Source organism: Lagenorhynchus albirostris, chromosome 3 (genome assembly GCF_949774975.1).
Source record: "Lagenorhynchus albirostris chromosome 3, mLagAlb1.1, whole genome shotgun sequence".
Classification (NCBI taxonomy): domain Eukaryota; kingdom Metazoa; phylum Chordata; class Mammalia; order Artiodactyla; family Delphinidae; genus Lagenorhynchus; species Lagenorhynchus albirostris.
This window is the reverse complement of record NC_083097.1, coordinates 26,363,389-26,387,397: the sequence shown is the minus strand read 5'-3', so window position 1 is coordinate 26,387,397 and position 24,009 is coordinate 26,363,389. Positions and strand designations below refer to the sequence as shown.

General features: G+C 46.6%; 1 protein-coding gene across 4 annotated transcripts in view; it reads right to left on the bottom strand.

Annotated features, from left to right (window-relative positions):
* Nucleotides 1–1,866: 1,866 nt before the first annotated feature.
* PDZD2 (PDZ domain containing 2) overlaps nucleotides 1,867–24,009 on the bottom strand; it is a 378,282-nt gene continuing 356,139 nt past the window's right edge. For all 4 annotated transcript variants that reach the window (XM_060146915.1, XM_060146917.1, XM_060146916.1 and 1 more), the window contains 6 exons: nucleotides 18,105–22,098; nucleotides 17,177–17,294; nucleotides 14,166–14,267; nucleotides 12,105–12,375; nucleotides 10,291–10,425; nucleotides 1,867–4,737 (listed from right to left, as the gene is read on the bottom strand). In XM_060146915.1, coding sequence (XP_060002898.1) covers nucleotides 4,556–4,737; nucleotides 10,291–10,425; nucleotides 12,105–12,375; nucleotides 14,166–14,267; nucleotides 17,177–17,294; nucleotides 18,105–22,098 — 4,802 coding nt within the window. In that variant the 3' untranslated portion in view covers nucleotides 1,867–4,555. The remainder of the gene's footprint in view (nucleotides 4,738–10,290; nucleotides 10,426–12,104; nucleotides 12,376–14,165; nucleotides 14,268–17,176; nucleotides 17,295–18,104; nucleotides 22,099–24,009) is intronic.

Below are 24,009 nucleotides of genomic sequence, written 5' to 3'. Positions count from 1 at the left end.
TCTGACCTGCTGAGGCTGCCCAGGTGCCTGGGAAAATCAAAATGAGGCTCCCCTTTAACTTCACCTTCCCTACCATTCTGAGGAGTGGAAATGGCTCTAATTCTGGGTGCTTCCTGCTTTTTCTGGGGCTCACCTTCTGTAATTCCCTTTCTTCAAGTTAAGGGTTTTGGTGACATTCTGATATTCTTCATAACTCGCATACCATCTTTGCTTTCTCACATTCAGAGAGAGTTGTATCCCATTTCATTGTTCTCCTTCAGTTTGGTCTCAGGTTTCATTTATTGTACATGGTATGTAGCCTTCAACATTCATAGAATGGGTTTGTGGCTATTTCTTTTTTCTTTTTTTTTTTTAAATTTATTTATTTATTTTTGGCTGCGTTGGGTCTTTGTTGCTGCATGCAGGCTTTCTCTAGTCGCGGCAAGCGGGGGCTACTGTTCGTTGTGGTGCACAGGCTTCTCATTGCGGTGGCTTCTCTTGTTGCGGAGCACGGGCTCTAGGCGCGTGGGCTTCCGTAGTTGCGGCACGTGGGCTCAGTAGTTGTGGTTCACGGGCTCTAGAGCACATGCTCTGTAGTTGTGGCGCACGGACTTAGTTGCTCCGCGGCATGTGGGATATCTTCCAGACCAGGGCTCGAACCTGTGTCCCCTGCATTGGCAGGCAGGTTCTTAACCACTGTGCCACCAGGGAAGTCCCTGTGGCTATTTCTATAGTGTATTAAAACTCTCCCCCAGGAAAGAGTTCTGCCCAAGTGTAGCAGTGGACTGAGCCAATCAGAATCTTAATTTTTGGAGGATATATGGAAAATCAGGCAGGCAGCAGCCTGTATGTCCAGAGAAATCCTGTGATATAGAGTGGGGCTAAAATTATAGCAAAATAGCATTCATCGGTTTCTAAGTAAAGAAAAGGTGTGAGGAATTGGGGATAAGGCTGCCAGCTAGTGGAGGGAGGAGAAGCGGGTCTGCAGAAACAGACCCACAAACAGCAGTGGAGGGCACTGAGTGACAACCCATGAGCCCCCGAGTTCCTCCCGTCGCTGAGGCCTGGTCATATGTTCTGGGATTCTGTTCTGGGATTTCTGTGAGATGCTGTCTTGCCTTCTTCCCTTGGGCTACTCTAGTTTGTCATCTGCATCTGAAAACCAAAACAGCCTAAAATAAAGCAGATGCTTTTTATTTCACTCTGTGAAATAAGATCCCAGATTATCCAAGTATTTGTGGGGGAGGGAGTGGTGAATGGGTAGGGATTTTAGGAAAAATGAAGAATGTATTCATTGTGAAGAATGAGAGAAAAAACTGGCAAGGAAACAATTGCCAAGTAGCATCCAGAGTCCAGCTGAGGTCGGAAGCCGTGAATTTATAGCAAATCACTATGTGTAGTTGTGAGATTTTTCTTTAGGAATAGGCATGTGGGCACCAAGAGGCTGGCTGGTTGGAAGGATCCTGGATTAGACGGGGTGAGGGAGCTGTGCGCCTCTGGGCTGGAGGGCCATTGCTGTCCTCTACCGTGGGGTCTAGTCTAAATAGACAGAGAAGGGAAGGAAACACGGGTGGGGATTCTGAAGCGGAGAAAAGTACCAGTTGCCTAGGGATTGGAGGGCCTGTTGAAACTGAAGCAGAACCAGGGGGAAGGGGAGTAAGCTCCGGAAGGTCGGGAGGTTGTAAAGGCATGAGATGTCTGCTTTCAAGAGCTCAGAGGTGGAATGGGTTTGGATTGCGTCAGATCCTGGGTGTGGCCATGGAAGAAGTGTGGTTGACTTGCCTTCTTTTGCCTTTGCCCCTCTCACCCATTTAGGTAATCACCATTTCTTAGCTTGATGGTTTAAAAGGTTATTCTATAGATGCAGAAGTGAACAAACAAAAAAACAAGTAGTAAACAGTGTTTATTTTTTTAAAATTACTTAAAAAAGGTTGTTTATAGAGACGTGGATTTACATAACTTGGCGACAACATTTTAAAAATGTACAGGCTATTTCATATTATTGCACTTACTCTTTAATAATATATAAGGCATTTTATCTTACATAAATAAAGGATAATGTATAATATCATACAACAGGTGTGGTGCCAACTAAAAGTCAACCCTAAAATTAAATGAGCTGCGTATGGGACGCTCGCAATGAAACCCGGCCTACTTCAACCGTCACGGTACATCCTTGCAACTACAATTTACATGTTATGACACAGTTACCATCATAGCTTATTGTGGATGAAGGACCAGTTAAAAAACCAAAACAATGCAAGTTTTAGTAGGACAATACCATGAGTGTTCATGTCAGGAAGTTTGGGAGTTTATTAGAGTAATTAGAAATACTAGTCATGCCTTGAACACTGACGACAAATAAATAGCTTTCTATCTTAGGGTCAAAGTTTAGCTTTTGCTTCCTCCCTTAAATTCCAATTGTCAGATTCCAAGGGAACCCTTCTGGCAAGGTCCACTGGAAATGGCTGATGACTTGAATATAGTTCAGTGACCCCGAGGGCTACCCTTGCACTCTTCAGATAAGAGGATTAGGACCTCTTAGAAGGAGACCATTCCACTGCTTCAGAAGCTCCTATCTGTCACACAGGACTGTGCATTTCTATGTAGGCACAGCTGGAAGAGTGGAGGCAAAAAATCGTTTTCAGTGTTGACTTCAAAGAGTCTCTCATCATTTAGGCGAGAAAGCAGAAGCCACAAAGCTGACCCCAGAGACTTAAAAACAATCTAGCATGCACCTTGCACTGACTTCCTATAGTATCCTACTTGGAACTGTAATAGTGAAAAGTAGAAGCTAAATTAATCAGGTCTTTCTAGCTAACTCCTGAACTACATTCTCTTTTGTATAACCTGTTTAAAAATGAGAAATCTTGGCTCACACCAGCCAGATATTTCACTCCCGTCTGAGAACCTCTCTGGGCCAGCTCCACAGAGGTTTACTGGGATTAGTCACTCAGAAATAGGTTAATTAAAGAAATCGCCGACATAAAACCTTAGCGTCACCATGCACGCAGGTATGCAACCTCACCCGTATTCCCAGGACTCAGCTGGCCTGCACCACCGAGGATGTGGCTTGTAACTACGCAGTTCTGCTCCTTTACCTTGAAAGACTGACTCACCCTCGTTTTCCACCTTCTTACTATGTTTTGGTAAATGAAGCTGATGAGGATTTGGGTCTTAAGAAAAGAAGGTACAGTACGAGGGAGAAGAGCCAGTTTTGTGACGAGGAACAGCACGTAGAATGGGAACAGTTACTAAGAAGAAGCTTGTGCTTCAGGAGGGCAGCTGGGACGAGTGTCACAAGCAAGCGTGAGTCACAGCAGTGTTCTGCTGGGAAACAGTTTTGGCAAAAGGAAGAATTTGCAAAACAGGAAAACAAAAAGAGCAAAAAACTTCAGTCACTGCAGAGCTATGCCATTACACCCAGGTCAGGAAAATAGATCCAGTGCTTAGAAATGTTACATTTCTTAAGCTTGTTGAGAAGAGAAAGGGGAAAAAAAAAAATCAGCCAAAGAAAAGAAAGTCCCCTAAAAGGATTATTTTAAGTTCCTCTATTGGGATTATAAATCCAAGGACACTAAAAAGATAATTGCTTTCTAAAACTTTAAATTAGTGGTTGGATCTATAAAATATAGAAATGGAAACTCAGTGACAGTGATATTTTTGCCTGCTCTTTTGTTGACCCGTCTTGAATTCAAATATTTATTCAAGACAAGTTTCAAAGTAGATGCAAGGTGCTTGCAGAGCTGGAACTGTCTGCTCATTCTAAGCAGCAAAGTTCACAGCTATTTAGTACAGTTTATCAGAACTGCATTCCCGTAAAATTGCCTTACGACGTACACTTTTAGGTCATGATCAACACTTCACGGTGATCAATAACCACCGAGTTAGTTAAACTATGCAGCCATACGTTGCACATTACACTCACTAAAAATACCACTTTCTGTATTTTGCTTTTTCATTTTTGGATAATTCCTGAGCTCAGTCTAACCATTAGGTCATAATTGATTTTCCTTTTTCAAGTCTCATTTTCTTTTCAGGATAACATACAGACCCTACCGCTCCTTCCAATGAATGTGCCTAAAAGCATTCTGTCATTTACTTACTTACTTACAAAATTATATAAAACTATAGTCCTTTTTAGTTTTGACACTCGTGTTGCCCCTCAGACTTTGTTAGCCTCCCTAGTTGCCAGGATTGAGTGTGTTGGGAGAGGTGGCTAGAAGGATGCGGAGGTCTCACTAAATGTTTCAAGTGAAGAAGGGCATGCCGCATCTTGTGCCCCCATCAGGAAACATAGAAGGTGTCAGGGGACAGGCACTGGAACAGAAGGAACCCTCCTGGCCTAGGTGATCCAGGCAGAAGGTTTCTGAGTTCAGCTCCATTGCTGCTGCTTCATGTGTAAGTGAAAAACTGGAGAGTTGTTTTTGTTTTATCGTCCTTGCCACACCAGTGCTTCTGTGTTGTTTCAGGAACCCATTGTTTAAAGAAGTCATTCTGATTTGCTAAAGAAAGAAGGGAACTGAGAAAAGGAGATTCTGATTAATAAAAAATGTAACAAGCACAATTAGTGTCACTACCAGTGCTTGTTGCACGAAGAATTCCTGTGCTTTCTAATTACTAACTGCACAGGTCCCTCTGGGACAGACTTCATAATATTCCAGGCATCGAAGTGCATGAGCCCAACCAGGGATTTCCCGTTAATGGCAAGAATTTCATCTCCAGCTTCTATTGTTCCAGCTTGCTCAGCTGCACCACCTGAGAGAATAAATACAGAATAATAGTTTGGTACTTTCGTAATATCCAGAATAAATTCCAGGTAAATGAAAAACTTAAGTGAGAAATATCTCTAAACCATGTGCCTGTATTCTTCGGAGAGGGAAATTTTCTTTAAACAAGACGCACAAAGCAAATACCCAAAAAAAGAAATCTGACTACATAAAAAAATTCAAATCTGTAACCCCTCTTTCCCCGAAACATAAGCAACTGACTACAGGAAGTTATTTTCATTTTATTTAGTCAACAAATAAAATGAAACATTAGAGTTAATATCTAGCCAAGCTAAAGAACTCCAGATCAATAAAGAACACACCAAAAAAATCCAGATGACCAATAAAGCAAGTTCAACTTCTACTCATTAACAAGTATAGTCTGATATATCCACATGCTGAGAATGTGATTACCTGCTCAGCAATGACTGAGGAGATTACTTAAATTATCACTTACACAAAATTTAACAGATTTCTACACTACAGCTCTGGGTACATTAGAGCAAGATTATGAGCTTTGGAAAAAACACAAGTTTACGCCCTTTTCTATTTACTTCCTTGCACATGCACATCTAAAACAATCGTATTGAAGAAATGCACACTGGCCGTGCAGGCATCTTTTCATCTTACGGAAGAAAGGACATTAAAAGAGAAAAATTCCCAAGTTTGAAAATAATTTCCTCAGAAATCTTTAATTAGATCTCAAAACACTGAGGAGATAAATCTACTTCGTTCTAAATTCCCGAAAATCACTGTTAAATATTATTTGATATCAATACACATGTAATTATAGTTGATGATAAAGATTGACAAAATAAAAAAATATAGCTGGAAGAAAGTGAGTTCAAATGCAATCCACTCAAGGACAAAAACATTTGATGTTGTTAATGACAGAGGCAGATGCTGTCATCGGAAAAGAGGTGAGCCTTCACCGTTACCAGTCCTACAGTGGGAACAGAGAGACTGATTTAGTCCCCATCATTGCTTTCTCAAGATACACATTTTTGGAAGTACCAAAGCACTGTTGTCTGACATGCCCAGTTATACTGCGTTAGCATATTTCCCGTTCTAGGAGTATTACCTAAAGGCCTGAAGCAGATTATGTGAAACGAAAAGAATTTTCTGAGTGTTCATCTGGTCTGAGGACGTGGGCTTCCAACCAACCCAAACAGGAGGCTGTGAGTTAGGGGAAAGCACGTTGAATACCTGCAGGCAGTCAGACTGGCTTGGGCTTAAGTATGCGACTTCAAGCAAGTTACAGGTTTCCCGAAACCTCAGTTTTCTCATCTGCAAAATGGTGTTAGCCTGTCTTGTTCCCTCACTAGGTTATTACAGGGATCTAATGAGATGAAGCAGATGAAAGTCCTTGATGAACCACTCAGTACTGTTCAGACCAAAGGTAGTGCCAACTTTTGGACTTCTTATACACGAGAGAGAAATAAACTTTTCTTTAAACCATTGTTATTTTGGGTTTTCTATTACATGGGGCCAAGGAGAATCCTAACTAATTTGATCAGGCTATGTCTCTCTCCATTTATTGAGGTTTTAAGAAAAATTTAGAACACTTTTATCTTTTTTCCAAAAAGGTCTTGCATAGTTTTCCTGTGACACACTCTTAGGTTCCTTACGGTCGTTACTGTGAATTGGTATCATACAGTACTGAATCTGCGTTTAGCCTTTTTTCCCCGTTCAGCCCTGTTTTTGAACTGGTCCCGGTTAATGGATATAGCTCTAACTTGCTTCTTGAATTGCTATATAGTTTTCCCTTTTATGGATGTGATACATTTTACTCATCATTTTGCTACAGATAGAAATTTAAACTGTTTTATAGCTTCCATTTTAGCAAGCACTGCTAAATTCTTCCCCAGAGAGGAACGATTGTTTATACTTCTGCCAGAAAGTATGAGTGTTCTTCTTTCCCTGCATCTTGCCAACACATCATATCATGAGATTCCTTATTTATGGCCAACCTGATTTTAAAAAGATGATTCCTAATAGTTATAATTTTCACCCAATAACTAATATAAGTTTGAGTGACCTTCCCTATATTTCTTGACAATTTAGGTTTTAACTTTTTCTATTTTCTATTCATTTCCTTTACCCAGATTTTCTCTTTATTTAGTATTTTTCTTTTTTTCTCAGCCATGCTGTGTGGCTTGTGGGATCTTAGTTCACTGACCAGGGATTGAACCCGTGCCCCCTGCAGTGGAAGCGTGGAGTCCTAACCACTGGACCACCAGGGAAGTCCCATGTATTTTTCTTACTGAATTATAGTTCTTTATATATCCTGGAATTAGCCTTTTGTTGATTAAATACATTGTAAATATCTTCTAGTCAGTCACTTCGATTTTATTTGTTTATGATATAATTTTTTGCCATATAGAAGTTAAACATTTTACATATGTATTCTTTCACGATGTGTTTTTGTGAAATTTTTTGTCATATAGAAGTTAAACATTTTACATATATATATATATATATATATATATTCTTTCATGACGTGTATTGTGTTATAGGATCCTCCCTATAGGGTTTTAAAATAATGGTTATTGCTGATATATAGGAAATTCTATTGATTTTTTTTTTTTTTTGTATGTTGATTGTGAATTCAGCGATCTTGGTGAGCTATTTATATTGGCTTCACATTTGATTCTCTTAGATTTTTTCAGTCAGGAAGAACGTACAATTTGCCAATAATGATGAATTGTATTCCTGTATTTCCAATCTTTATACCTCTTATCTTTTTCTTATTGTATTAACTGATATTCCTGGTAAAATGTTGAATACAAAAACATCTTAAAAGCAGCCCAAACATAGTAAAAAAAAAATAAAAAACAAAACAAAACATTTTTAAAGTGTTAAACATTTTTTTACAAAGCAGCCCAGATATTAGTAGTGACACTGTTCTACCCGGATGGCTGCCGCTTCACACAAGAGTTTACAAATAACTGTCTACTGCATTTTTCATCAGTAAAATCCCTGACCTTCCAGATAGCTTTAGGGAAATATATTTAATTCACTTATTATTCAAAGAATTTTTTTGTATTAGACTGATGCAAGAAATTGAAGATTGCTATACTGCTTTTGGTGTTTGAGCTAAAAGGCACAGGAAACCAAGATAAACAGAAAACCTGTACCTGTACTTAAATTTGTAAGTATGAAATAAAGGTAAGATGATGAAATCTTTGGGCAGAGCTCTAAGCCTCTACAAAGAAAGTAGATTTACCAGTCTCCAAAAAGAGTGAAGGGGAGGGATCTGTATAATATTCAGAAAGCCCTGAATGCCTTTTCCCAAGAGTCAATCTGCAGGCCTGCACACAAGGGCACTGGAAATGCTCCTCTGTGGAACAGGTGCTTCTCTGTAGCAATTCCTCCTCTCTATCCATTTATACAGTTTCATGGATTTCTAGCCAGATGCTAGAGACAAAGGCCAGGAAGTTACCCAGGACACTGTCCTTGCTCTGCTGGAAGGAGATCTGGGGGATGCTTATCTCCCCTGGGGCTGCTTCTCCACTTCAGTGCTGCACATTCCATGGGATTCCGGACCTGGCCTCCCGGTCTCCACCTGGGCTGCTGCTTTAGCCACCTTCAGTTTCTGGTTTGTTTGGCTCACAGGCCAGAAAATCCTTTTTAAGCTGTGAGCTTCTTGGCCTGCAGAGGCTGCGTGTCCTGTGACTGATCCCAGCGGCCGTGACTCCGGCACCTTTCACTGTGTGTCCTAAACACCTCCATCTTGCTGTTGTAGGCTCAGTCCTCTGAAGGTTCTTCTGTTTCCCGGCATTCATGCTGCCAGTCTGGTCGTACTGCCTTTGTGAGCAAGCTGCGCGTTTTCTGTGTGCTTTTTAAGTTCTTTGTATTTTGAAGCTTGATTGTGATACATCAAGGTCTGGGTTTCTATAAAATTCATCCTGTTTTGCCCTTGATGAGAATTTTCAGCCTGAATACTCCCATTGTTTCTCAATAGTCATGACTTCTCCAAATGGTTCCTTTCTCGCGTTCTTTTTTTTCTTTCTTCTTCTGGCACTCCTCAATATGTCCTCCTCATTGCTCATCACCCTTTTGTAATTTTTATCTCTTTTTTCCCTTGTGCTGCAGTTTTTATGGTTTCTTCTTTCTTGATTTTTATAAATTCTCTCTTTGTAAGGATTTAGTATACTTTTTGATTCTATTTATTAATTTAAAAATATATTTGACTGCCTTTTTGCTAATGGGCTTCTCTGTGTGTGTCTGTTGTAACATATCTGCCTGTTTCTTTTGAATAGCCTCTTGTCTTGTTTCATGGCTAATATTCCTGCCTTAATTTTTAAATGGACTTTCTTGTTTATTGTGTCTGTTGGCAATTTCGTCATGTACTTTGTACACTTTGTTTTAGAGCTCTTAAGAGTGCTCTTATAGTCAAACAGTTTCATTCTTGCCTTAACTTGGCTTTCTGTGTTCTACTGCTGTCCAGTTAACATGTATAGGGTTTTCCCTTTACCCTGGTACCGTGAGTCTAGATATCACACACAGCAGAGGCTCCTGATTTGTGCCTGTCCTCTGCTTGCCCCAGGGACCATGAGCAAACAGCCTGCTTCTGGCTGCCACCCATTTACAGTTAGAGTGTGTGCTAGACTGGAAGAAAGTAGACGGGAGCCGTAGATATCATTGGACTAGTTGGCAGATACGAAATCTCTTTATACACTTGAATAATTCATTTTATGATATTGGACAGTTCCCAAAAATCTCCTCAGCTGAATTATATTAACAATATCAGTATATATGTATATGTTTTAATACTAACAATATTATAAATATATTGAATATATGAAACAATATTATAGTATAATAAAATATTACATATAATAGGATAATCGGTATGTATGTATATATATAAATATATCATTAGTATAATATAATTGCTCAGCTTAGGGACCTGAAGAGATAATTTTGAGAACGGTCCAAGATCATAAAATGCATTATTTAAGTTCATGAAGAGATCTCATATCTACCAACTATTTCAGTGATTATCTATTGCTCCCATATTACTTTCTTGAAATCCAGTATTTGCAATTTTAAGTGAATATGACCTTGACCAATGTTAAGTACCCCTGACTGGCAATTCTGATGGCATTACTTAGCTTGCTGTGTTCACATCCATAACAGCTAATCGTAAGTAAGAACACGAAGACAGGAGCATGGAGTTAGGGGATACAGTACTGAGGTTGGGGGCACAGTCTCTGGAGCCTGGGTTCAAGCCTGATTCTGCCACTTAATCTGTGTGGCCTTAGGTGCCTGCATAACTCCCCTGTGGCTCAGTTTCTTCTCTTGTAAGACAGGGATGATAATAATAGTACCCATCCTATAGAACTGTCATGTGGATGACATGAGTTAAAACGTGTAAAATGCTCACAACAGGGCTGACACACAGTAAACCCTGTATGTCACAGAGCATTAAACACACTGCAGATTTTTTAAAACAAATTTGATTTCCAAATGGAAGGCACGGACATACACAGAGAGAGAATTGGTACTAGGCAGCAGATTGGGGTTTCTAGAACATTACCTTTGTACACTCTTTTAATGAACAGGGGCCCATCTCCAGACATAGACGATTTCCCTCCATCCAGACTCAGTCCCAGCCCAGCCGAGGTCTTCAGCACTTCAACACACAGAGCCTCGTGTGCACCTGTGCTTCTCCCTGCAGCGACAGTGTTCGTAAGGATCATGATGACAGGGAACCGCAGCCCCTCCTGCCCGGTGCCCCCAAGTGTGTTCCCCAGGCACCCTCGAGTCCCGTCTACCTTGAAGTGCTGATAACGACATCTGAGACCAACTTTGGGGTTGCTCTCCCAAATCTAGAGCTGTGTTCCTGCTGTCCCTTGCCCCCCTAAGCACTTTCTGCAAGCACAGAGAAGGCATTTATGCCCAAGCAGAAATCCCCAGAAGCCAAACTGCTCTTGTCAACCCCAGATAGTCGGTGCACATCTCAGTGAAGACTGAAGTCGCGCTTGGGGAATCAGATTTGATTTCCTGCCAACCTTGGCAGCCGACGGCAGCAGAGCATCACAGCCTGGTACTGACAACCTGCAACACCCAAATGCCAGGCCTCACACGAGACATGGAGCGTCCTTCCTTCCCCTTCTGCTCCTGTGAGGGGTACCCCTGCCTCTGGCTGGCCGTCTGCATCACACACTAGCTGCCTTCATTGCCATCTCCTGGCTCCACTGTGGGGAGAGCGTTTCCTTGGTGACGCCTGCTTCATAGCAACCAGCCTGTGCCTACTCTGTGTGCTAGTGTGGAGAGGCTGGGCTGGGGTCTGTCTTGGGCGTCTGAGTAGGGATTGTAAACTTGCCTTTTGTTTCCCTTACTTGCTTGCTGTATCAGTGAAGGATGTCTGAGTCAAGTGGAAAGGGCACTTAATTGCTTGGGAGGCAGGGGAAGGACCACAAACAGATTAAACTGTCCACTTGGGGTTGAGGCCAAGCCAGAATCACTGCCTGTGAATGGGGAACCTTAAGAAGACGTGGATGCTGGTCCCCCCATCCCACCACCCACACCCCTCAGAGTCTGACTTCATTGAGCTGGGGTATTTCCTGGGGATCAGGATTTTTAAAAGCTTCCCAGGTGCCTCTAACATCAAGCCTACTGCACCAAGCCGCAAGTGGGCTGCTTTCAGTGCATGTTAAGGCATAATTGCGTAGGATCTGCTAGAGCCCCGGGCAGGGGGATCTTAAGGAATAGAAATATGAAGAAATAAGTTGAAGCCCCGAATGTGCTTTTTGCAATCTGATAACTTTGTAGAGGTTGGTTCAAGGCCAGATGCCCTGAAGGTGCCACAGGAACACTTAATGATTATCAATTTCGGGATAGTCTTCCATATCTGAGTTCCTGAGTCTTAAAAACTCTGAAAGCTGTTAGGACTAAGTGCCCAGTGGTTTCCTTTGACAGGTTACGTTTCCAGGATCCCACCGAAAATACACCAAACAGGGAATTCCGTGGCGTGGCTGTGGTTAAGACTCAGCGCTTTCAACTGCCAGGGCCTGGGTTCAACCCCTGGTCGGGGAACTAAGATCCTGCAAGCCGCGTGGCCCAAAAAAAAAAAAAAAAAAAAAAAAAAAAACCACCAAACAGTTGAGACAGTGCAAGGGCAAAGGTGAGCATTACAAGGTCTGATAAATAAGGTATTCCCCTGTACTGGGAAGGGCTTTAGCTTTCTAGAAGAATGAGAGCAAGACGACGGAGCAGAGGGAAGACTGAGAACACCCCCAACACTCGTGGACGCATCTGGACAAGAAGAGTTTCTCATTTGTTCCATGGAATCAGTGCCATTCTCAGCAAAGTCATTACAAATAGCTCAGGCCCCTGCTGGTACCTTACCTGTTCCAGGCTCCAGGGGGCTGGGCTTTCTGGACAGCAAGCCCTTCCCATTGGCCATGGGAGGCTCCTGCCTGATGGAGGGCCTGGGCCGGTCACTCCCTTTCTTGATGACCACGAGGACATCTCTGTACAGCTGTGCCTGGTGCAGAGCCCTCAGGACATCCCCGTGGGCTAAGCCAGCCAATGGGGCGCCGTTGACTGACAGAAGGAAATCCCCTCGGCTCATGGTCCCTTCCTGAGAAGCTGCCCCCTGAGAAAACACCCTGTGGATCTGGGACAGGAGAGGACAAAAGCCAAGTTCATTTATGACCTCCAGTAAAAGCAAAAGGGCAAATTTGTAGTAAAGGAACTATCTAATGGCAAGTTTTCTAAATCATACACACACTTGGTTTATCAAAAACATTCCGTGTGGCCTTCCCTGGTGGCGCAGTGGTTGAGAGTCCGCCTGCCGATGCAGGGGACATGGGTTCGTGCCCCGGTCCGGGAAGATCCCACATGCCGCGGAGCGGCTGGGCCCATGAGCCATGGCCGCTGAGCCTGCGCGTCCAGAGCCTGTTCTCCGCAACGGGAGAGGCCACAACAGTGAGAGGCCCGCGTACCGCAAAAAAAACAAAACATTCCATGTGAGGAATGGGATTAAAAATGTCAGTACCAGTACCTCAACACATTTTTATTCTATTCTTGCTAGCATCTCAAATGTGTCTGGCACTCCACGGGGCCATAAGAGTAGAAAGATGAACAGGACCTGGTTTCATCCAAGGAAGGTGGCCTCCCTAGTGATTTCAAAGGCCTTTGAGTGATATAAAATTTTAAGTTTTTGATCTTGAGAAAGAAGTGATTTATAAGCAAATGCAAGTTTTGGTCCGTTAGTTCTAATGTCCTTCCAATGCTTAAACCAATAAAATGTTTAGGTGAATATGAGGACATAGGCAACTGTGTTTATATGTATCATCATCTTAAAGGTCACTCGCTATGTGTTAAAAGTGCGTCTCTTAATGCAAATCAAAACTACAATGAGGTATAACCTCACACCAGTCAGAATGGCCATCATCAAAAAATCTACAAACAATAAATGCTGGAGAGGGTGTGGAGAAAAGGGAACCCTCTTGCACTGTTGGTGGGAATGTAAATTGATACAGCCACTATGGAGAACAGTATGGAGGTTCCTTAAAGAACTAAAAATAGAATTACCAAAAGACTGAGCAGTCCCACTACTGGGCATGTACCCTGAGAAAACCATAATTCAAAAAGAGTCACATACCACAATGTTCATTGCAGCTCTATTTACAATAGCCAGGACATGGAAGCAACCTAAGTGTCCATCAGCAGATGAATGGAAAAAGAAGATGTGGCACATATATACAATGGAATATTACTCAGCCATAAAAAGAAACGAAATTGAGTCATTTGTAGTGAGGTGGATGGACCTAGAGTGTGTCATACAGAGTGAATTAAGTCAGAAAGAGAAAAACAAATACCATATGCTAACACATATATATGGAATCTTAAAAAAAAAAGGTCATGAAGAACCTAGGGGCAGGACGGGAATAAAGATGTAGACCTACTAGAAAATGGACTTGAGGACACGAGGAGGGGGAAGGGTAAGCTGGGATGAAGTGAGAGAGTAACATGGACATATATACACTACCAAATGTAAAATAAATAGCTAGTGGGAAGCAGCCACATAGCACAGGGACATCAGCTCGGTGCTTTGTGACCACCTAAGAGGGATGGGATAGGGAGGGTGGGAGAGAGATGCAAGAGGGGGGAGATATGGGGATGTATGTATATGCATAGCTGATTCACTTTGTTATAAAGCAGAAACTAACACACCATTGTAAAGCAATTATACTCCAATAAAGATGTTAAAAAAAAAACTGTGTCTCTTTGTCAATGATAACGTTATGTACTACTTTTTCCCCCACTTTTCTAGTTTTGTTTTGGTGGCAGGGAACAGACACCAGCATTCTTTGAACCCACTGACATGAACTCTGTCCTTATCAAATTCTGAGGCTGCTTCAGGAGTGACTCTTCCGACAGCATCTCGACATTGTCACTTACCACAATTGATTTTGGCTCCACATCTGTCCCTCCTGTCACACTGAATCCCAGACCTGAGCCTTCTTTTTTATTCAAGACTATGAAGTAAATATCTTCTTTATTCTAGTGAAAAGAAACAGAAACAAGTATATTCCTTGTGCTAGAGTAAGGAAGTTCTGATGTCAGTCCTCCCACAGTACTGCAGAGCTTGTCACCACTGACCCCGGTGGTTCCTTAGGCACTTCCACACAATACTGGAAGCAGAGGGGCCATCATGAATATCCTGCACTCCTCCTGGGTGGTGCTTATGTGGAGTTTTGAGGGTCCATCCTGTAGCTCTAGAACCGCCAAGAAGGTCATATGAACCAGGATAGTGGCAGGGACACGGGACACTTTAGAAGTCATTCTTGGCACCAGACTGTGTGTTCCCAAATCTGATCATAGCACATAATTCAATCATGAAGGGACTTCTTTACAATTTTCTAAGTCTACAATTGAGCAAAGCCCATGTTGTCAGCAGGAGAGAGAAGTATAGGTGCTAAGAGACAGGACAAGAGCACATTGAGGCCATAAGTTTTATGTCCCCCCTTCTACCATGTTCAGCTTATTGGATTTTCGGTGCAATCAATGAACTGGTAGTCATAAAACACAAAGTATGCTGAAAAATAGTACATTAAAACAATTTGTCAACTCATTGAGACTAGAACATTCTTAGTAAGTAACAAAAGACGGTCCTATGTTCCAAGCATCAATCAAAAGATTGATGCTTGGAATAAAAGCATTTAACTAAATGCTTAAAAAGATTTTAGAATTAAAAAAAATTAGCTGGGCTGATTATTCTGAATTTGGACTTCCTTCACATACATGCTAGATAAGATTCAGCCTCATTTTAAAGACCTGCATTGCTAGGTTTCCCATGAAGTGATTTATAATCCATCAATTCAAGGTGTTCTCAGACATGCTGATAGAGAAAGAATCTAATAATAACCCTCCAGGATTGCTCTGACAGAGAAAGTGAAAATGTTGGAAGAGAAAACCACCTCTGTATTGTGCTGGGGAAAGAAACCAATATTTAAAAGAAACAATGTTTAGTCCTATTAAGTCCTAAAGAGTAATCCCAAGCATGTCACACCTCTAAAGAAGTTCACTCAAACCAAAGCCCCATGTGCTAACACTAGAATATCCTGCAGAACCTTGGGGGGCTGGGATTTTGACTTCATGGGCAAGTCCAAGTATATACATGCTCAGACACTGTTCACTGGAGAGAAGAATGAGGACTACGCTTTCTCACAAAAACAGGAACATGTGGTCTGGGACATGATCTCTCTGTAGCTTCTGGGAAGTTTGATGCTGAAACAAATACTTCTCAGATATTTAAATGCCTTATTGGAGCAAAGACATTATTTGAAAATGAGACTCTCCTGCATTCTAGGACATACCACCAAAATTCTAATTTATTCAAATCCTTTTTCCAGTTGTGTTTGAGGATACAAGTCTGCTAGAGGCTGATTGCTAGGGCAAGTGTTGCCTCTTTGAGAAACTTAATTAGCACAGCATCAGGGAAGCTAGAAGCACCTCAAGAGCTCTCCAAGGTTTGGGCTTGTTGAAGTCAGAAGAGCAGGGCTGTTTCCTGACTCTCTAATCTCTCACAGCACCTCCAGAGGTCACAGGAAGTCACTGTGTGCAGGGCCATTTTCAACACCTACAGACCACACTCTTTGGAAAAAAGCAAGGCAGGAAAGTTCTGAAGATGGCAGAGAGAGGAGATCTCTACTCACAGCTCCTCTCTGAAATTAGCTGACGACAATAAGAAAAAGAGATAAAAGAAAGCTGCATTCTGATCAAAGTAGGAATAATCTTCAACACCTGCCGGTGGTGAATATGGACCCAGGCTGAGGAGGTGAGGGAGGCCCAGAAGATGACCGCAGGGTGGCGCTCAGCGCCCTGTGCACACAAAAAGTCTCTGCTTTGTCTGTGGTCCCTGACAGTGTGCCTCTCCCTTGTGAGGCTGACGGAGACTTTTTGGGTTTCACCTCATGTCTAACGCTGTAAAATGTCTGGAGCAAAGAGCCTGGCAAAGTGTGAACCCACTGAGCCACCTCGACTCAAAATCCCAGAGTAAGGTTTTCATGCTTTGTAACAGAAGGATGAAGGGAGAGAATGAGATAGTCCCTCGTCCTGAAAGTAAAAATGTATGTCTCAAGGTGTTTCCTAACTTCACGGACCCAAACCAGGGGCCGAGAATCCAAAGGCAGTGGAAGCTAAAAGGAACTGGTCTCTATTCCATCCCGTCTCCTCTCCATTCTGGCCCATCCCTTATTAGATGCCAATGTCACAGCCCTTCTGGATAATATCAGAATTTCTGGAACAGTGTTGTCGGGTGATATCTGTGACCCAGGTACATTACCACTCAAGAAAAACTGTTCATGTTTGCTTTTCTTCTCTGGACAGAAAATATTCATATATTAGGGTTCAAATCTCAGTGAACAGTTCTGAGAAATTAATGTGCTTCAGGGTTAGATATGGACCATGGTTTCTTTTGTTGTTGTTTACTGTCACATCCAATTTACTGAAAAATTTTACTTGTAATCACTAATCAGCTTCTTTGAAGCTCTTACACTTAGGGCTGGGGTAGGGCTACACAGCCATTAAGTCTCATTTCCCCAGCAGGTGGCTCCCTTGACAGGTAGTTTATGTCCAGTTAGGTGGACAAAGTTACTTGGTACTTGTGCCCTTCCCCGACAGTTCCAGGATGCCTCGTCCTATTTGGAGGACTCACTACAGACAAACTCCAGGTGCGGGGGGTGGGTAGGGAAGATGGTAACTCGCTGCTGGGGAAGTAAAACACCAATCTGGCACCTAAAAATTCAAGACAAGCAACAAGCAAGTGAGACAGAAGTCAGGCTGAGCTGTAGGACTCGCTACACAGCCCTCGGAGAAGGGCCCTCCCAGGCCCTCTGAGCCCGTAGCACACGCCTGAGCACTGAGGTGGCAGCGGTCCCCTCTTCCTGTGTTTTCTGTATTTCACTCACCTCTGATTGTGCTTTCGCTTCCTGAATGAGAGCTAGGACAGTAGATTTTGACCCCGCTGATGACAGAACAGACTGCAGTCTTTGCTGATCCCCCGCTGAGACCAGGAGTTGATGCAAACTAAATAATATATATTTGAAGAACATTAAAGAAAAAAGCCGTTTCTCCATTTTGCTAGGATGCATTTAGAATGATCTTTCTACCACATTGCAGGTATTTTCTGATTTCACACTCTCTTTTGGTCGTAACTCCCACTCCAAACTGCTTGAAGAATTCTGAATGTTGAACAGGAATTTCATTCACTGCTGATAGCAGTGGGAATTCCTATGGATTTTGGGATCCCTCCAAGATGTTAGGAGACCAATGCCAGAGTTTAACAGATAATTTCAGACATATTAAATATTCTGTAGGCTCCAGCGAAATATTTTAAAACATATTAGAAATTTCCCGTTTGACTCCAGTCACCCTCAAAGGCCCCGATTCTCCCCTGAGCGTCGGCTTTCCCTGTCCAACCATCTCCCTCTCTCTCTCTCTCTCTCTCTGTCTCTCTCTCCACTTTTGTATAAGTGACCTAGCCTATAGAAGCCTCTTTTTAGAGCAACATTTCGGCAAACACTTTTCCCTGCAGGCACTGTATTTTCCCAATAATGATATTAAAACCAAAATTGGAGGCTGGAATAGAAAAGGGACGTTAGTGGAATTTATTCAGTGAAATCTGAATAAAGTCTTGTTTAGCTAATAGTGTTGTTCCAATGTTAACTTCTTTCTTTTGACAAATGGACCGTGGTTACGTACGACGTTAACATCAGAAGCAGCTGGGTAACGGGTACAGGGGAAGTCTGCACTATCTTTGCAACTTTTCTATAAATCTAAAACCAGTCCATCAAAAAAAAAGTTTAATTACATAAAAGGGCAGGGGTGGATACTTACTTAACTGACCAACTTTTTCCGGAAGGCAGATCCTGGGTGGTCTCACCCACATCGCGGGCTGAACTGGGTGCCCCAGGCTCAGTGGCTTTAGGGCTGCTTCCCCCTGGACAGGCCCTGTCCACCCCCTTCACGGGCCATGAAAGGGCAGTGGAGCCGTGGAGGCCTCCAGCAGGGGAGCCAAGTGACCTCCGGGGGACGATTTCCAGCTCGGTTTTGAAGAGCACAGCAGTCGGCCCGGCCGAGAAGTCCTCGCTGCAGAGCTTGTCGAGGTCAGGCATGCTCAGGGCTCTCAGCTCCTGGAGCTTCGAGCGGGACAAAGGTGAGGCCTGGGTGTGACGCACCGAGCATTTGTTTCTCTTGGCGGGAGAGGCTGGGGTCACCGTTGGGGTGGGGATTCCCGAAGGACCAAGTGATCGCTTCGGGTCTGAGTCAGCGCCCTTGTTAGCAGCCTCCCCCGGGCTCTGCCGGGAGGCTGTCAGAGTCATGCTGGACGGGGACTTGGTCATCGGGGGGATGAGGGTGCTGCCTTCACCTTGGCTTTCACTGCAGGAACTCAGGCTGCGTCTCAGCGACCTCGCTGCTGCGTCACTGGAGTGGCCGAGATTCCCGGAAGCCACGCTGCCTGAAGACCGCCTCACAATGGGAGGCTTGGAGCTTACCGACAGAAACGGGGAGGCCCCGGACTTGGCCGTGGGCCGGTCAGAATTGGCCAGGTTCTCAAAAGACTTGATCCTCTGCTTCACAGAGAAAAATGAGGTAGATTCATGGGGCCAGTTCTGCTCAGAGTAGTAATATCTCCTGGTGACTCTGATTTTGTCTGTGAGTAGGCAGCTTGTTTCCTGCACTGACAGGACATCCCCTCCGTCTGTGGTTGGAAGGTTCCTCGAAGTCTCCAGCAGGGGCTTTACGCTATACACGCCCTGTCCATTAACCAGGCTGAGAACACTGCCTCTGGACGCCCTGGCCTCGAGGAGGCCCCCGCCGGTGGCAGGGATCTGGCTGTCCCGGGGGGGGCGCCCTGGGCTGTGTAGGGCATGGCCCTCCCGGCTGAAGTGGCTGGAGAACTGGGCCGGCATGGAGTAGGTCCTGGTTGCTGGCCTTGGCGTGAAGTAGGGGTGCTCACCCGGCGCCGGGCCCACTGTCGAGCCGTTCCTGGGCAGCCCCAGGGAGTCTGCCCTGTGCTCTGACCTTCCCTGGCAGGGATCTGCCTTTTCAGCCGGCAGCTGCCGGGAGGGGGAGGAAGTCTGTTTCGCCCTGCTGACAGATTGCTGTGCTCCCTGCTCCACCTGGGAGGCCCGAGACGTGCGTGAGGATGGATGATTTGGGGACGAGTCCACTGACTGGTGACAGAGCCTGAATTCGCTCTTCTCCTGACAGGTGTTCTGGGCCAGGAACCCTCCCTGCCTGTCACTCTCAGCTGGCCTGTCACCATACACATTCTTGGGCGTCCTTTCAGAAGAGATCTCAATGATTTTCAGCTCGTTGGTCCTTTCGAGGGGCTCACCAGCAATGATTTTGCTTCTTTTGTCGCCGGTCCCTCCGGCCTGGGAGGCTTCTGCTGCTGAGTCCGTTTGGCTGGACGGGGGCTGCTCGCCCTGCCCGGTAGGGGGGACCTCCCGCTTGCCGGCCGCTGTGGACGCGCCACTCCTTGGTGCCGTGGGACTCACCAGCCCAGGGGACGCAGGGGGAGCCTTGCTCTCTGGACCACACTTCGGAGATCTGGGGGCGGCCGGGCAGCCTCGGTCAGGTTCTGAGTGCACAGCCGGGTGGAGCCTACTGCACGCACCTTGCTCAGGAAGGGTCTTGGGGGAGGTCAAGGGCGAAATGAACATCCTGATGCTGGTGTCGGATGCCGAGGGCTTCAGGGAGCCTGGGGTCCCCTGGGGCAGCTTGCCCTCCACACACTGGGGAGGCTGGGGGGCGGCTGCGGCGCTTCTGTCCGGTTCCTCATGGTCACCTGTGTGGAACCGGTGTGACGCCACCCTAGAAAGCACTTTGTGGGAGGCCTGGGGTGAAACGAGGGCTTTCCTGTGCTCTGTGCCCCCGGCCTTCCCCGGGTGAGTGGCTGGGGCCTCGGAGCTGACTTTGCTTTTGCTTTTGATGCTCAGTCTCTTCAGCTTAGGGCCGGCTTTGGGTTTCTGACAGGTACTCAGAAGGGTTTCCATGGAACTCTTCTTAGGCAGGTCTTTATTCTCCAGACTCAGCCGGGGAGGGGGGCTGTCCCGTACAGCCACCCCCTTCTTGTGGCCAGAGCTCAGCGCCTGGTCCTTGGGGTCGGGCCTTCTGGCCGGCATCGTGGGTGGTTCCGTTTCACTTCTGCTCTGCAGCTGCGTCCCTTGGTTGCTTTTATTTATCTCTTTAAACCAGGCCATGATGGGCCGCCTGGAGACGGGTTTCGGCTTTGGCAGCAAGTCGTCCGGGTCTTGAACTTCGGAGATGTGCAGCTTTGCCAGAGCCAGGTCTCTGTTCTCGGGGTCGCACGCCCCGAGGGCGCCCCGGTTTCCAGTGGCGTGAACGTTTGTTTCCTGTTCTTCAGGTGAGGTCTTGTCATCCAGCCAGTCGTGCTCCAAACCATTCACCATGTTAGGAGAGCTGAGGGGGCCTGGGGGCCCGGGGACAGACCTGGGGCCGGGCGGAGGCTGGGCGGCTTCCCCGGGGTCCTCGGCAGCCCGTGCAGCCTCGGGCGTCTCCGGCTCCCGAGACCTCGCGTCCGAGGGCAGAGGCAGCCGTGGAGGGCCCGGGGCTGCTGAGCCCAAGGCTCCCGGCGCGGAGGCGGCGGCGTCCCTGGCGTCCCCCGCCGCCGGGCTTAGGGCTCCGTGCTTCGGTGGCAGGGCTTTGGCGAAGGCAGGGCAGGCGGCCCCCTGGGCAAGGGCAGGAGCGCTGGCTGCGGGTGGATCGGGGGGGCCATTCGTGGCACAGATTTCAACCTGCTCTTCCTCAGACTCCGTCGTGTCTCCCTTGTGAGAAGCCCCATGAGGACGAGGACAAAGACGAGGACGGGACCAGCTGTCCCTGGCGGGAGCTCGTGGGGCTTCAGTGAGCGACTCGGGGTCCGAAGACGAGTCCTCAGCGTCTCCGTACATGGACGAGAGGGACGGCTCCGTGCTGTCGCCCAGGCCCGACAGCGACGTACTGTCTTCGTGGAGGCTGCTGAGGTTTCTAGAGTAGCTGCTCAGAAAGCTTTTGTTCACAGTAAAATGTCTGTCGGGATTGATGGAATCCAGAACCGAAGGCTGGTGGGCCCACTGGGGGCAAGGGGCTGGACCGGCAGCCGCGGGCCTCCTCGGGCCGGGGGCCTGGCTCCCCGAGTCCGGGTCCGACTCGGCCCGCTGCGGCCCCGGGGCAGCGCGCTCCCGGCTCAGCCGGGCCCCTTTCCCGGGAGGCGGAGGCCTTGCTCCAGAAGCATCGAGCTCCTCCAGGAGCCTGTCGATGTCAGTCACGGGGCTGCTCCCGCTGCCCCTGGGGCAGCCGGGCCCCGAGGCACCGCCACACCCCTCCGGGGCCTTGTCACTCGGTGACGGCAGGGAGGGGCTGGCCCGCGGCGCCCTTGCAGACCCAGAGTCTGTTCCTTGGGGCAGAGCCGACCCCCGGCAGTTTCCAGGCACGAGGGTTCCCGTGGTTTGCAGAGCATCGCTGTGGTGACCCGGAACCCCCTGTCTCTTCTCCAGGGTCGTGAGGTCTCGTGACAGCACGGCAGTGGCCGGAGATGCCCCCTCGGCCGCGGGTCCCGCTCCACTGTGGGCAGCGGCCATCCGGGTGGCGCGGGGCGAGCTGGCTTCTGGGGCTGCTCCGGTCTCGCTGAGGTCAGGATGAGCTGTGGCCATCGTCCCCTGGGATGCACTGTCCTCAGACTCAGGCACCCTGGGTGACTCTGTCTCTTCGGGGTCTTCGGGTTGCCTCGCTGGCCCTGCGTGCGCTGAGGTCTTGCTGTGGTCAGGGTGCACCACCCCCTTCTCCCCTGGGGAAGGGAGGGGGCCTGGGGAGCCGTGGGGTCCTGTGTGGAGAATGTAAACAGAAGGTGGGTGGCACAGGACATACGGGGGCGGAGGTAAGAAAATAGAAAACCTCTCAATTAAAAAAGTGGAAAACTGTAAGCAGCCTCAATTTTTTGGTCTCTTTTAGAAGGACATCCCACAGCCTAAATGTAGGCTTGTTTTTGTCTCTAAAATTACAGAGTGCTCACATCTAACGAATACCACCAAGCTTTAGAAGCTCTAAAATAACTCAGACTGGATGGCAGAAGGAACCTCTGCTTCTGCCCTCTTTGGTTGTTTATAAGAATGGGGGACACCAGAAATCCTTCCCTTGGGTTTCTGTGCACCATCTGCCCTCTGATGGCAAACCCCGCAGGAGTCAGGCCGTTGTTCTATTCGATTCTGCAAACCTCTCAGTCCCTGGCTGATCACGTCGGGGTTTAGCCCCATGCTGTGGGTTGTGAGCCAGAGTAGAGTAAAACAGTCCAAGCAGGGTACTTGAGGGCCTTACTGCTTCGTGCAGGAGAGGAGGCTAATTGGGGAAAACACATGGAATGCTCCAGGCAGATGGAAGCCTGTCCTGAGCTCCAGTGTGTCCTGACCAGGTTCGGGGGTGTGGGTGACCTAGGAGGTAAGATTATCCCGGGAAGCTGTGACAGGAGGGTCTGGACCTGAGTGGGGTTCTGGAGGGATAGTCTGATCAGAGACCGAAGGGAAGGAAGGTGAGGAAGGAAAGGGAGTCAAAGCAGAGAAGCAAGAAAAAGCATGGAATCTCCAAGGCGCAGGGAAAGATGACACCTGCCTAGAGACAGTGGGAAGTAAAGTCATTCCATGAGGTGGGTTCTGGACAGCCACTCTGTCCTGGAGGCTCCTCCGCAAGAGGCCTGCAGGTGCGTGAGCTAAGCTGTCCACCTCTGGCACTTGGCATCTTACAATAGATGGGGAAACTGGCATGATAAAGAACATTAGATTTGCATTTTCTTACGAACTCTGGGTCTGAGCTTGGAGTGAAAACCTCAGTCACAATGAAAGCCCTTGCTTTGAAAAGTGTATCTCCCCCAAATGTTATATTCACTCCACATCTCCCGTGCAAATCATCTTAATTGCATATGCCTACCCCCTCCGAAGGGGGCGGTCAATAATTAAGAACTAATTATTGGGACTTAGCGCTGTGCTAAGAGTTTTTCATGCACTTAATTTTCCCCCCAGCACTGTGACCATCTGCACTGGAATGGTGGGGAACTGAGGCACAGAGTTGTTAAGCAATGTATCTGGGGTCACAGAGTTCATGGCCAGGGGTCACCCCAGGAGGCTGCCTCCAGAGCCCACACAGTTACCTAAACCCTGACCTCTGTGGAGAGCACCTGGCAGCAACAAGGCTGGCTCGTCAAGACACGCACGGAGACCAGACACAACTTCCCCAGGTCCCCGAGGATGGCCAGGGGCACCACAAGATGCACATCTACGGCCTCCTGTCCTTCTCTGCTCAACCTTTTTGAACTCCCTTCAGCATGACTTTCCTGCTTCTGCTGGTGCCAACCTCGGGGAAAAGTAGCAGTGAGACAAAAGGAGGGAATGTAAGGCTGTTTTTCAGGTGATTCACTCGCTGAACAAACCCTAAAATGTTGTTAGCAATTTGGCTTTTGTGTAAAGTGTGTAACCTAAGAGGGTTTTATTGAAGGAGATTAAATTACATGGTGGCAGTCCATGACATCATGTTTCAAAATACTCCTTCACTTGGAAACCCCCCAAATACTCAATAATGGGAAGCACATTGGCTCCGTTATGGCACGTCAGGGGTCGAAGGCCCAGCAACCTTTACAACTGATGTCGTCGGTGTAGAAGGACAGGGAGGGCTTGGTGCAGCTCCCTAACTAGAGTAGGTTACAGGTGTGCCGATAACCTGAGTCACTGGTGCCGAGGACAGCCTG